Raw genomic sequence first — 13,977 nt, forward strand, 5'->3', positions numbered from 1 at the left:
TTTAGGCCAGTGACAAGAAATCTCAATTTAATCCATTTTAAATTCAGGCTGTAACACAACAAAATGTGGAAAAGGTCAAGGGGTGTGAATACTTTCTGAAGGCACTGTAGACTCCAGGTGTTCTCTATAGCCTGTTGTTTGGTTCAACACATGATTCTAATTGAATGCGACTGAACACGATGTTAGCTCAGTAACCATGGTTCCATTTAAGTGAAAGCAATATAGCAGCGTAAGATACAATCTTGATGTCCCTCCAGGAACATTCACAGTGGAGCACTGGAGAGAGTCATGATTAGAATCCTTTTCAAGAAAACTTTTTCAAGTCTTCCTAACAACGAGTCCTATGTCTGGAGGGAGAGGCATCATTGGCTGGCCTGGCGTTACCCATGGAAAATACCGTATGACAGGACCACTGAGTACTAGAATGGCTTCCCAATGAAACAATATCTCCTTCATGTATTACACTTCAATACACCAACCTACAGAAGTTTGACAGATTCTGATAGACGCCATATTTAAAAGTGGAAGGACTTGTGAAATGAAATGATCAAGTCCATATGATTTTTCAATACCAAAATAAAGCGATAGAAAGATACATTGCATGACTTACATTGAATTCTACCTCCTGAATGGTGGTGTCTGTATTGTGAGAGACATACAACTAATAAATCAATCTGTGATGCTTGAATATTGAAGTCGTAACGAATAATCCAAAACAGCTGAAGTGAAGTCTTGACAAAAGATCAAAAGCCTTGCCTTTGGTTCTAGAATGTCTCATGTTTAAAAAACAAAAAATGCCAGTAGCGCTGATGTGTTGTTGTGCAATAGCATTCATCATTTAGAAGATAAATATAAGCCTTGAGGCATTGATTCCCAGAACAAAGCTCTATAATGGTTGCCAGGGGAGGCTGTTCAATAGAAACCCACCTAACAGCAACAGGTGAAACAGGTTCACTTATGGACAAATAGGAACATGAAAAAAATCACAAGAATGTAACCTTGGGATTTAATTGCTGCCGATCAATAGTAATGTACTATGCAGCCAATCCAGGCTCTGTCGTAGCCGGCCGCGACCGGGAGACCCATGGGGCGGCGCACAATTGGCCCAGCGTCGTCCAGGGTAGGGGATGGAATGGCCGGCAGGGATGGCGTTTGCAATGCCAGGGTTGTGGGTTCGATTCCCATGGGGGGCCAGTATGAAAAGATAAAAAATAAAAACAATGTATGCACTCACTAACTGTAAGTCGCTCTGGATAAGAGCGTCTACTAAATGACTAAAATGTAAAATGTAAAAATGTAAATGTACAGGATTCTGTTAAGTCTGTTGACTCATTCTGTTGATGAGTGAGGAGGGCTTTCAGTCTGAATACAAGACGGCTATCAAGAACATCCATCTTATTAAAGGACAGAGAAAATGTATTGTATACAGTATAGGGCTAAAGCTTGACTGTAGACCATTAGACTGCCTCACACCTTTTTGTTGCAGTTACCTTGAGTTGTATACCACTGAAAAATACATGTTGTGAATGCCTGTACATTAACATCTATTTTAAAGCATGTTGTGAGACACAAAGCATTGTGCTGTACAATGCCACTGACCAGCCTGGTTGGTAGTGATGTTGATGGACACGTGCTGGGCAGGGTAGGGGCTCTTGTTGGTGACTCCATTGATAGCGTGTATCTCAAAGGCGTAGGGGGTGTGGGCCCACAGGTTACTGATGAACACCCTGGTCTCCGTCAGACCCTGCTGCCTGGGCACATACTCCACGTTGTCATCACAGTGGGAGCACAACGGCCGGTCCGCACGGCACTTCCTGCACACGATGTTGTAGGTGACATCATCGCGGGCGCCAGTCTCCCTAGGCGGGTGCCACTCCAGGATCACCGAGGTCTCATTGACGATGGAGATGACGTTCCTGGGACCAGAGGGGACACCTGTAAAAGGACAGGGAATGCAATGCAGACATTAATATACTGAACAGTATGTAGTATGGTGTCTCTAGGCAGGTTTGTACTGTAGCACTGTTTCCACAACCTACAAAAACTGTAATATGACACTGCAATAAGACACTGCACTCTGATGTGAAAGCGATATTAGGATCAACCATAGTGATCAACAATGATTATAATTCAGATGTAAATGTTTAGGGTGATTCCTCATGAAAAAAGAATGAAAAAAGACCATGAACGGTCCTTTGGAGTCTTAAAGGAAGCCTGGGTAAGGCCAAAATGTCATAAATATTCCAACTTCAATTAATTATTTCTCAATTATGCTTTAAGATACAAATGTCAAATGTATGTCAACAATCCTTCCTCCAAATTACCCTTCTATGGATTAAATGTCGTGAAAATCTAGTTTCGCAAGGAATCACCCTATAGCGCTGAAGACAACTGCTCATTTCAGTCAGAAAATGTACACACACACACACATACATAATGTACTCCGACTGTTTTACTAGTCATCTGTAATGTTGGCAAATACATAATGTGCATTACATTTCGTCAGAGATATATAGTATATATCTATGTATGGCTCTTCGTTTAGCTGAAATGATCCGCTACTGATTGTTATTACACGTCATGCAGCTGCCATTTAGCCCATGTGTTTTTGATGTTGACGTGTTGCAACAGTGTTACAATACCATTAACATGACAGAGCACATCATGGAAGCAGAAATTACACCACTCAATCACCCCCTCCAACCAACCTCCTACACAATATCCTCCTGCTCATCAACATTCACACATACTGGTCTCTATCTCTCCACTGAAAACATTTTCCCTACATTTCACGTTTTCCTTTCATCTGAACTGACTGGCTCTGTGATCCCTGCTAGGGACTTTGGGTTTTGTTGTGCACCGTTTCTATCTCTGTGTTTGAGTCAAAATTATCTGATTTTTTTGCCATTCATGTTTCTATGCACACATTTCGCTATGGTGGCTGTATGCTTCTCAAAACTTGCAAGATTACCTTCACAATAGTTGATTGTTGTGTGTGTTTACAATTTCACAAAGGAACAACAATCACTGTGGTGCTCCAATCTTCAGTAGTGATTTGACCATTCGACCAGTGAATCAAGAGGTGACAGATGATTGGGTTGGCTGACTAATTTAACATATGCCTTTCTGGTAGCGGTTGCCCATGTCCTGTACACACAGCTTTCTCTCTGATGCACTTTTTTCCCTCTTCTCCTTTTCCTCTACCTAAGTCACAGTTGTGATCTGAATGTGTTCAAATTGGTCAATATTCCCTCTTTTATATTTCTCTCTCTTTCTGATCCACCTCCTCACAGTCTCTCTCGCTGTGAGGGGCAGAACCAGCAGTGTGAGTCTGAGGACTCCTCCAGTTGCCTAATTGTCAGCTGCTGGGGAGAAGAGAGGCCGTGCTCTACACAGCAACTCTACAGTAGCCAGCAGTAGACTAGCCAAGGGAGGGGCGACAGGCAGGATTCAGGAGATCTTGTACACATCAACATCAGCTTCTCCCAGGAGGAGAACCGAGCCTATAGCTTTCTCCATATACATATACCAATGCATGTCATTAAGATGCTGTTTGAGGCAGCATGGAGGTTTCAAAAAGCCCATACATTATGATAACTCATAACTCACAGTGAACCAGAGCCATATGTACAGATCTCTTGTGAACTCTGCAATGTATGAGCATACATTGCTTACTGTTTGTTTATACATTTAATTATGTACAGTGAGGGAAAAAAGTATTTGATCCCCTGCTGATTTTCTACATTTGCCCACTGACAAAGAAATGATCAGTCTATAATTTTAATGGTAGGTTTATTTGAACAGTGAGAGACAGAATAACAACAAAAATATCCAGAAAAACGCATGTCAAAAATGTTATAAATTGATTTGCATTTTAATGAGGGAAATAAGTATTTAACCCCCTCTCAATCAGAAAGATTTCTGGCTCCCAGGTGTCTTTTATACAGGTAACGAGCTGAGATTAGGAGCACACTCTTAAAGGGAGTGCTCATAATCTCAGCTTGTTACCTGTATAAACTACACCTGTCCACAGAAGCAATCAATCAATCAGATTCCAAACTCTCCACAATGGCCAAGACCAAAGAGCTCTCCAAGGATGTCAGGGACAAGATTGTAGACCTACACAAGGCTGGAATGGGCTACAAGACCATCGCCAAGCAGCTTGGTGAGAAGGTGACAACAGTTGGTGCGATTATTCGCAAATGGAAGAAACACAAAAGAACTGTCAATCTCCCTCGACCTGGGGCTCCATGCAAGATCTCACCTTGTGGAGTTGCAATGATCATGAGAACGGTGAGGAATCAGCTCAGAACTACACGGGAGGATCTTATCAATGATCTCAAGGCAGCTGGGACCATAGTCACCAAGAAAACAATTGGTAACACACTACGCCGTGAAGGACTGAAATCCTGCAGTGCCAGCAAGGTCCCCCTGCTCAAGAAAGCACATATACAGGCCCGTCTGAAGTTTGCCAATGAACAGCTGAATGATTCAGAGGAGAACTGGGTGAAAGTGTTGAGGTCAGATGAGACCAAAATCGAGCTCTTTGGCATCAACTCAACTCGCCGTGTTTGGAGGAGGAGGAATGCTGCCTATGACCCCAAGAACACCATCCCCACCGGCAAACATGGAGATGGGGCTGTTTTTCTGCTAAGGGGACAGGACAACTTCACCGCATCAAAGGGACGATGGACGGGGCCATGTACCGTCAAATCTTAGGTGAGAACCTCCTTCCCTCAGCCAGGGCATTGAAAATGGGTCGTGGATGGGTATTCCAGCATGATAATGACCCAAAACACATGGCCAAGGCAACAAAGGAGTGGCTCAAGAAGAAGCACATGAAGGTCCTGGAGTGGCCTAGCCAGTCTCCAGACCTTAATCCCATAGAAAATCTGTGGAGGGAGCTGAAGGTTCGAGTAGCCTCAAAACTTTAATGTCTTGGAGAAGATCTGCAAAGAGGAGTGGGACAAAATCCCTCCTGAGATGTGTGCAAACCTGGTGGCCAACTACAAGAAATGCCTGACCTCTGTGATTGCAGGGTTTTTTCACCAAGTACTAAGTCATGTTTTGCAGAGGGGTCAAATACTTATTTCCCTCATTAAAATGCAAATCGATTTATAACATTTTTGACATGCGTTTTTCTGGATTTTTGTTGTTGTTATTCTGTCTCTCGCTGTTCAAATAAACCTACCATTAAAATTATAGACTGATCATGTCTTTGACAGTGGGCAAACGTACAAAATCAGCAGGGGATCAAATACTTTTTTCCCTCACTGCAGATGTGGATGTATCTTGATATGACTGTAAGTAGGTGTTGATTGCCATGTGTGGCCATCTCTAATTTGAAATTATTTTAGCTGGGATAACTCGGTTCACAATTCACATAACAAATCAAATCAAATCAAATTGTATTTGTCACATGCGCCGAATACAACAGGTGTAGACCTTACAGTGAAATGCTTACTTACAAGCCCTTAACCAACAATGCAGTTTTAAGAAAGAATACCAAAAAAAATCACACACAAAATACAATATAAAATAATACGAAATAAAAGTAACAAAGAATTAAAGAGCAGCAGTAAAATAACAATAGTGAGGTTATATACAGGGGGTACCGGTACCGAGTCAATGTGCGGGGGTACAGGTAGTCAAGGTAATTGGGGTAATATGTACATGTAGGTAGTGTTTTTAAAGTGACTATGCATAGATAATAAACAGAGAGTAGCAGCAGCGTAAAATAGGTGGGGGAGGGGCAATGCAAATAGTCTGGGTAGCCATTTGATTAGATGTTCAGGAGTCTTATGGCTTGGGGGTAGAAGCTGTTAAGAAGCCTCTTGTACCTAGACTTGGCGTTCCGGTACTGCTTGCCGTGCGGTAGCAGAGAGAACAGTCTATGACTAGGGTGGCTGGAGTCTTTGACAATTTTTAGGGCCTTCCTCTGACACCGCCTCGTATAGAGGTCCTGGATGGCAGGAAGCTTGGCCCCAGTGATGTACTGGGCCGTACGCACTACCCTCTGGAGTGCCTTGCGGTCGGAGGCCGAGCAGTTGCCATACCAGGCAGTGATGCAACCAGTCAGGATGCTCTCGATGGTGCAGATGTAGAACTTTTTGAGGATCTGAGGACCCATGCCAAATCTTTTCAGTCTCCTTAGGGAGAATAGGTTTTGTCGTGCCGTCTTCACGACTGTCTTGGTGTGCTTGGACCATGTTAGTTTGTTGGTGATGTGGACACCAAGGAACTTGAAGCTCTCAACCTGCTCCACTACAGCCCTGTCGATGAGAATGGGGGCGTGCTCGGTCTTCTTCTTTTTCCTGTAGTCCACAATCATCTCCTTTGTCTTGATCACGTTGAGGGAGAGGTTGTTGTCCTGGCACCACACGGCCAGGTCTCTGACCTCCTCCCTATAGGCTGTCTCGTTGTCTGTGATCAGGCCTTCCACTGTTGTGTCATTGGCAAACTTAATGGTGGTGTTGGAGTCGTGCCTGGCCATGCAGTCATGAGTGAATAGGGAGTACAGGAGGGGACTGAGCATGCACCCCTGAGGGACCCCCGTGTTGAAGATCAGCGTGGCGGATGTGTTGTTACCTACCCTTAACATCTGGGGGCGGCATGTCAGGAAGTCCTGGATCCAGTTGCAGAGGGAGGTGTTTAGTCTCAGGGTCCTAGCTTAGTGATGAGCTTTGAGGGCACTATGGTGTTGAACGCTGAGCTGTAGTCAATGAATAGCATTCTCACATAGGTGTTCCTTTTGTCCAGTTGTGAAAGGGCAGTGTGGAGCGCAATAGAGATTGCATCATCTGTGGATTTGTTGGGGCGGTATGCAAATTGGAGTGGGTCTAGGGTTTCTGGGATAATAGTGTTGATGTGAGCCATGACCAGCCTTTCAAAGCACTTCATGGCTACAGACGTGAGTGCTACAGGTCAGTAGTCATTTAGGCAGGTTACCTTAGTGTTCTTGGGCACAGGGACTATGGTGGTCTGCTTGAAACATGTTGGAATTACAGACTCAGACAGGGAGAGGTTGAAAATGTCAGTGAAGACACTTGCCAGTTGGTCAGCGCATGCTCGGAATACACGTCCTGATAATCCGTCTGGCCCTGCGGCCTTGTGAATGTTGACCTGTTTAAAGGTCTTACTCACATCGGCTATGGAGAGCGTGATCACACCGTCGTCCGGAATAGCTGATGCTCTCATGCATGTTTCAGTGTTACTTGCCTTCGAAGCAAGCATAGAAGTAATTTAGCTCGTCTGGTAGGCTCGTGTCACTGGGCAGCTCGCGGATGTGCTTCCCTTTGTAGTCTGTAATAGTTTGCAATCCCTGCCACATCCGACGAGCGTCGGAGCCGGTGTAGGATGATTCGATCTTAGTCCTGTATTGACGCTTTGCCTGTTTGATGGTTCGTCGGAGGGCATAGCGGGATTTCTTATAAGCTTCTGGGTTCGAGTCCAGCTCCTTGAAAGCTCAGTGCGGATGTTGCCTGTAATCCATGGCTTCTGGTTGGGATATGTACGTACAGTCATTGTGGGGACGACGTCATCGATGCACTTATTGATGAAGCCAGTGACTGATGTGGTGTACTCCTCAATGCCATCGGAAGAATCCCGGAACATATTCCAGTCTGTGCTAGCAAAACAGTCCTGTAGCTTAGCATCTGCTTCATCTGACCACTTTTATATTGACTGAGTCACTGGTGCTTCCTGCTTTAGTTTTTGCTTGTAAACAGGAAACAGAAGGATAGAATTATGGTCAAATTTGCCAAATGGAGGGCGAGGGAGAGCTTTGTACGCGTCTCTTGTGTGTGGAGTAAAGGTGGTCTAGAGTTTTTTCCCCTCTGGTTGCACATCAAACATGCTGGTAGAAATTAGGTAAAACGGATTTAAGTTTCCCTGCATTAAAGTCCCCGGCCACTAGGAGCACCGCCTCTGGATGAGCGTTTTCCTGTTTGCTTATGGCCGTATACAGTTCACTGAGTGCGCTCTTAGTGCCAGCATCGGTTTGTGGTGGTAAATAGACAGCTATAAAGAATATAGATGAAAACTCTCTTGGTAGATAGTGTGGTCTACAGCTTATCAGGCGAGCAAAACCTCGAGACTTCTTTAGATATCGTGCACCAGCTGTTGTTTACAAATATACATAGACTGCCACCACTTACCAGAGGCTGCTGTTCTATCCTTTCGATACAGTGTATAACCAGCCAGCTGTATGTTATTAATGTCTTCGTTCAGCCATGACTCGGTGAAACATAAAATATTACAGTTTTTAATATCCCGTTGGTAGGATATACGTGCTTGCAGTTCATCCACTTTATTATCAAGCGATTGTAAGTTGGCCAATAGTACCGATGGCAAAGGCAGATTAGCCACTCGTCACCGGCTCCTTACCAGGCACCCCGATCTCCTTCCGCGATATCTCTTTTTCTTTCTACTGCGAATGACGGGGATGAGGGTCCTGTCGGGTGTCTGGAGCAAATCCCTCTCGTCCGACTCATTAAAGAAAAATGATTTGTCCAGTTCAAGGTGAGTAATCGCTGTTCTGATGTCCAGAAGCTCTTTTCGGTCATAAGAGACGGTAGCAGCAACATTATGTACAAAATAAGTTATAAACAATGCGGAAAAACTAACAAAATAGCACGGTTGGTTAAGAGTCCATAAAACGGCAGCCATCCCCTCCGGCAGCCATCCCCACTGGTCCTTTCAGTCAAAAGCCTGTCTGTGTTTAATAGATCCCAATGTCTATGACCTGCTTCTCAGCTTTGAAAAAAAACTATGGAGGGATTGAGAAGACTGATGTGATCACCACTTAACGGCTAATTTTACATGCCATTATGGCCACTCTTGCCTTCCCTCTTTCATTTGTGAGGGGATCTAATTTGGCTACAGCGTTAGTTACCGTTCTCTCCCTCTCTCCCCCATTGCCCCATCAGCTGCAGGAGTCAAGGTTGATTTGGCTCAGCGGCACAGGGCCGCCGTACACCAAGCTGAGTTATCGACACCCAGACCGGTCTGTAGATCCATGCTAATTACATTTAAATTTTAGTCATTTAGCAGACACTAATGAACTTGAGAGTAATTGAAACTGCGCCTCGTCCCCCTGCCATCAGGGACGCGACGAGGGGTAATCGTTTTGCCATTGGCTAGCCTTTGATGGATAACCAGCCTTCTGTACAAAACTACCAGGAGGCCTCAGAGTGAAAAAGCCAAAGGGTTAGCTAACATTCTGTAGCTAACATGCAATTAAAGTGTATAATGGACTTTTTTCTCCTCAATACATATTTACATGCTGTAACTGTGAGTTACAATAACAGTTCACATATGGAGAAACAATAGTTCAGTCCATACAATAAGTCTCCGTAGATTCATCAAAAACATAAAAAGCTCTTTAAAGTTTGTATTCATTTCTGTGAGCAAACAGTGAGCAAAATAAGTACAAAAAAGGAATATTGCTTATTGACTGTCCAAACTATTCTGCAGTAACTAGATAGGCCCATCACATGAAAGATAACCCCAGCAAGGCCAAGAGCTAAAGGCTAAACCCAACAGCACACCAAGACTCCATCTGGAAGTCTGACGGCACGCGACTCCACACGCTAACAATCCCACCTCTGTTTACACAGCTAGGCTTCACATCCACATCCAGGATCACTTCTTCTTCGGACAGACCAGTTATTTTTCTCTCTTTCTTTTCCACTTTTGCCGCTCTGGAATGCGCACAGAGGGAAATAACAGGCCGCACTGTGATCTGTATCAGGCATTCCTGATGCGCTGTGGAGAGGTCCATGACAAAACTGCCCTTTAGTGTTTAGAAAAGGCCATTATATGATTCAATTAAAAGTTCTCTCCACAGGGACATTCGTTTAAATTTTATTATAATACAGCAACAGAGTATCTATAGATAACTGCCAAAATAAAGGAAACACCAAGATAAAGTGTATTCATAGGGCACTGGGCTGCCACGAGCCAGAACAGCTTCAATGCACCTTGGCATAGATTCTACAAGTGTCTGGAACTCTATTGGAGGGATGTGACACCATTCTTCCACGAGAAATTCCATCATTTGGTGGTTTTGTTGATGGTGGTGGAAAACACTGTCTCAGACACCACTCCAGAATCTCCCATAAGTTTTCAATTGGGTTGAGATCTGGTGACTGAGACGGCCATGGAATATGGTTTACATAGTTTTCATGCTCATCAAACTATTCAGTGACCATTCGTGCCCTGCGGATTGGGGCATTGTCATCCTATGGGGGCATTGCCATGGTAGCCAAAATAATGGCCTGCCTAGTTTTTTTATACATGACCCTGAGCATGATGGGATGTTAATTGCTTAATTAACTCAGGAAAGACACCTGTGTGGAAGCACCTGCTTTCAATATACTTTGTCTCCCTCATTTACTCAAGTGTTTCCATTATTCTGGCAGTTACATGCAGCTATTAATTCTGGTAGTATACCATTAGTGTTGGCCCTTGGATTTAAACAGGAGTCTGTGACTTGATGTCCTAACAAAGAACAGCCGAAGGAGGGTTTTAATGGGTATGTCTCAGAGACAAACTGCTTTTTGCATGTCAATCTATTCTAGACTACAGTACTCAGTGCTTCTGCCATGTGCCATATCAAAACCCAAGGGGCACAGCAGTCTGAAACTGTCTGCTCTAAAGATGCCAAGGCGGCTTTAACATTCAACCATGCCTTTCAAGGAAAACCCATGAGAGGCCATTTCAATTCCAATCCGTCTAGAGCAACAGCTTATTTTTATGTTTTCATGACAACCTTTTGTAGCTGTCTATGTCTGCGTGTGAAAGCCAAGGGAAAAGGGTGTGTGTGTCGGTATGCAACCTGCATATTTCATGAGACTGAGTGGTGATTCTGGGCTATAGATGACCATGCCCCTTTTTTTACATGTATGTGTGTGTATGTGTGTGTGCATAATGCGTGTGTGTGTGTTTGTGTATGTGTGAGCACAATGACCACAGACTAAATATGAGGAGTTAATCTCACAGCTACAGAAATTAACATGCTTGCCTCTGCGTGAGGCGGAGCTGATATGTGAATGTAGGATGGGTCTCATCACTCCTTTCCCAGGTGGAGTAATAGCTACTGTCTCTCTATCTGACTCTAGGTAATTAGCATCAATGTTTTGCCAGGTCCACACGCTGTGCAACACTGCTGGTTTGCCGTAGGGGTGCTGCTTCAATTAGAATAATTGAAACATCAACGTTCTCCTCTCCAGCAATATGGCAAGGCCCAGAATAGGGCCGGATGAAGGTTTCCAGGAGGGGATACAGCGGGGTACAGGGAGTTCCAACAGGGAGGTATGGAGGGGGACCTGATGTTTAATAGGTGTAGTAGTGATAGGTTTTTGAAGGAGCAGGGGGCTCAGCAGTGAGGCTCCATGGTTACAGTATAGTGTCACTCTCCTGCTGACAGAGCGGGGAGCCTATCAATCCATCACCCTGCTAATCTGACAGAGGGAGCAGCAGAACACCAGCCCACTCTACACACACCTCGGTTTGCCTAGCACCTACTGATACTACACACATCCTAACAGCTGCTTTACTGCACAGTCTGTGAGCAGGGGAAAACAATAGAGACAGTGTGTGTGTGTCCTCACAAGGATAGTAAAACAAAACATTTCCCCACAAGGAAAAAGGGTAATTTAGGCTTAGGGGTTAGGGTTACAATTACGGTTAGGGTTAAAATTAGGGTTAGGGGTTAGGTTTAGGGTTAGCGTTAGTTTAGGGGTTAGGGAAAAGAGGATTTTGAATGGGAATCAATTGTTTGGTCACCACAAGGATAGTAAAACAAACATCTGTGTGTGTGCGTGCGTGCATACTGCTTACGTTCTTGTGTGTGGGTGGGTGTGTTTGTTTGTGTTTCTGAAATCCCCCTTCATCTATAAGATAATTTGGTGAATAGTAAGTAGAATAAATATGTGAGTTAATAACATGCAAACGGTAACAAGGATGCTTAGATGTACACCCCCTACGAGGCTGGCTTCAGGGAGCTCTGCTCCATACTGTTTCCTCAGAGATCTGCCTTCCACAACTGTGCAGCGCTTTTAAGTGAACTCACACTGTTCTCAATTAAGCACTCAATATCAGTGGGGGGGAGGGGGGGTGTTAATTATTTAAGCTGATACATCCTGTTTTACATAAACCGTGAGAAGATAAGGACACGGGTGGGCCCTGCGGTTCAACCATGTATTCATTACATTGATTACAGCTGCAGAATCATATCTGCATTCACACTTCACCACTGTAATCATTAGCCATGCAGCTGCTGTCTCTGTGTCTGTGTCTTTGAGCACTTTTAACAGTCAAAGTGGTGAGTGGGAGTAGCTGAAAAGACAGGGTGAAGGTTGGTTTCTGAATAATATTCCAAACAACTACCCAAAAATCTACTCACATTGGCTAAATGTATAAAATTGTATGAATAATGGTACAGTCATTGTAGGGAGGTAAGCGGAGAAACTAATTTACTCTGACTTCGGCATCTCTTCCTCTGTCACCTCATTTCATTTTTTGTCCTTCTCGTTCCATAAAACTGAGAGGAATACATTTTGTGTGAGTGTGGATGGTTTATGTCTTGTTAATGATCACGGGGACAGGGTCCCATGTGACGGCTGTGGTGGAACAAAGCATGTGTGAGAGTAAAGGCTCTACATGAGGCCTGCAGTCAGGAGCCCTGTTCAATTACACCCACAAACAACAGGTGTAAACTAACAGTGAAAAGCTTAGTAACGGGTCCTTTTTCAACAATGCAGAGTTTAAGATAAAATAAAAATTGAAATACTGACATGAGGAATAAATACACAGTGAATAACTAATAACAATGACGAGTAAAAATAACTTGGCTATATACAGGGAGTACCAGTACCAAGTCGATATGCAGGTGTACGAGGTAATTGAGGTAGCTATGTACATATACAGTGTATTCGGAAATTATTCAGACCCATTGACTTTTTCCACATTTTGATACGTTACAGCCTTATTTTAAAATTGATAAAACAAATGTTTTTCCTTATCAATCTACACACAATACCACATAATGACAAAGCGAAAACAGGTTTATAGACATTTTTGCTAATTTATTAAACATAAAAAACAGAAATAACTTATTTACATAAGTATTCAGACCCTTTGCTATGAGACTCGAAATTGAGCTCAGGTGCATCCTGTTTCCATTGATCATCCTTGAGATGTTTCTACAACTTGATTGGAGTCGACTTGTGGTAAATTAATTTGATTGGACATGATTTGGAAAGGAACACACCTGTCTATATAAGGTCCCACAGTGCATGTCAGAACAAAAACCAAGCCATGAGGTCGAAGGAATTGTCCGTAGAGCTCCGAGACAGGATTGTGTCGAGGCACAGATCTGGGGAAGGGTACCAAAACAGTTCTGCAGCATTGAAGGTCCCCAAGACCACAGTGGCCTCCATTATTCTTAAATGGAAGAAGTTTGGAACCACCAAGACTCTTCCTAGAGCTGGCCGCCCGGGCCAAACTGAGCAATCGGGGGAGAAGGGCCTTGGTCAGGGAGGTGACCAAGAACCCGATGGTCACTCTGACAGAGCTCCAGAGTTCCTCTGTGGAGATGGGAGAACATTCCAGAAGGACAACCATCTCTGCAACACTCCACCAATCAGGCCTTTATGTTGGAGTGGCCAGACGGAAGCCACTCCTCAGTAAAAGGCACATGACAACCCGCTTGGAGTTTTCCAAAAAGCACCTAAAGGACTCTCAGACCATGAAAAACAATATTCTCGGGTATGATGAAACCAAGATTGAACTCTTTGGCCTGAATGCCAAGCGTCACATCTGGAGGAAACCTGGCACCATCCCTACGGTGAAGCATGGTGGTGGCAGGATCATGCTGTGGGGATGTCTTTCAGCGGCAGGGACTGGGAGACTAGTCAGGATCGAGGGAAAGATGAACGGAGCAAAGTACAGAGAGATCCTTGATGAAAACCTGCT

At 44.1% G+C, this 13,977-nt stretch overlaps 1 protein-coding gene across 1 annotated transcript in view; it reads right to left on the reverse strand.

The window, feature by feature from the left end:
* Window positions 1–13,977, reverse strand: part of LOC121533433 (ephrin type-B receptor 1) — a 204,028-nt gene that overhangs the window by 55,569 nt on the left and 134,482 nt on the right. The window contains exon 5 of the mRNA XM_041839371.2: window positions 1,600–1,935. Coding sequence (XP_041695305.1) covers window positions 1,600–1,935 — 336 coding nt within the window. The remainder of the gene's footprint in view (window positions 1–1,599; window positions 1,936–13,977) is intronic.

The sequence above is a fragment of the Coregonus clupeaformis genome, chromosome 20 (genome assembly GCF_020615455.1).
Source record: "Coregonus clupeaformis isolate EN_2021a chromosome 20, ASM2061545v1, whole genome shotgun sequence".
In the NCBI taxonomy this organism is placed as follows: Eukaryota; Metazoa; Chordata; class Actinopteri; order Salmoniformes; family Salmonidae; genus Coregonus; species Coregonus clupeaformis.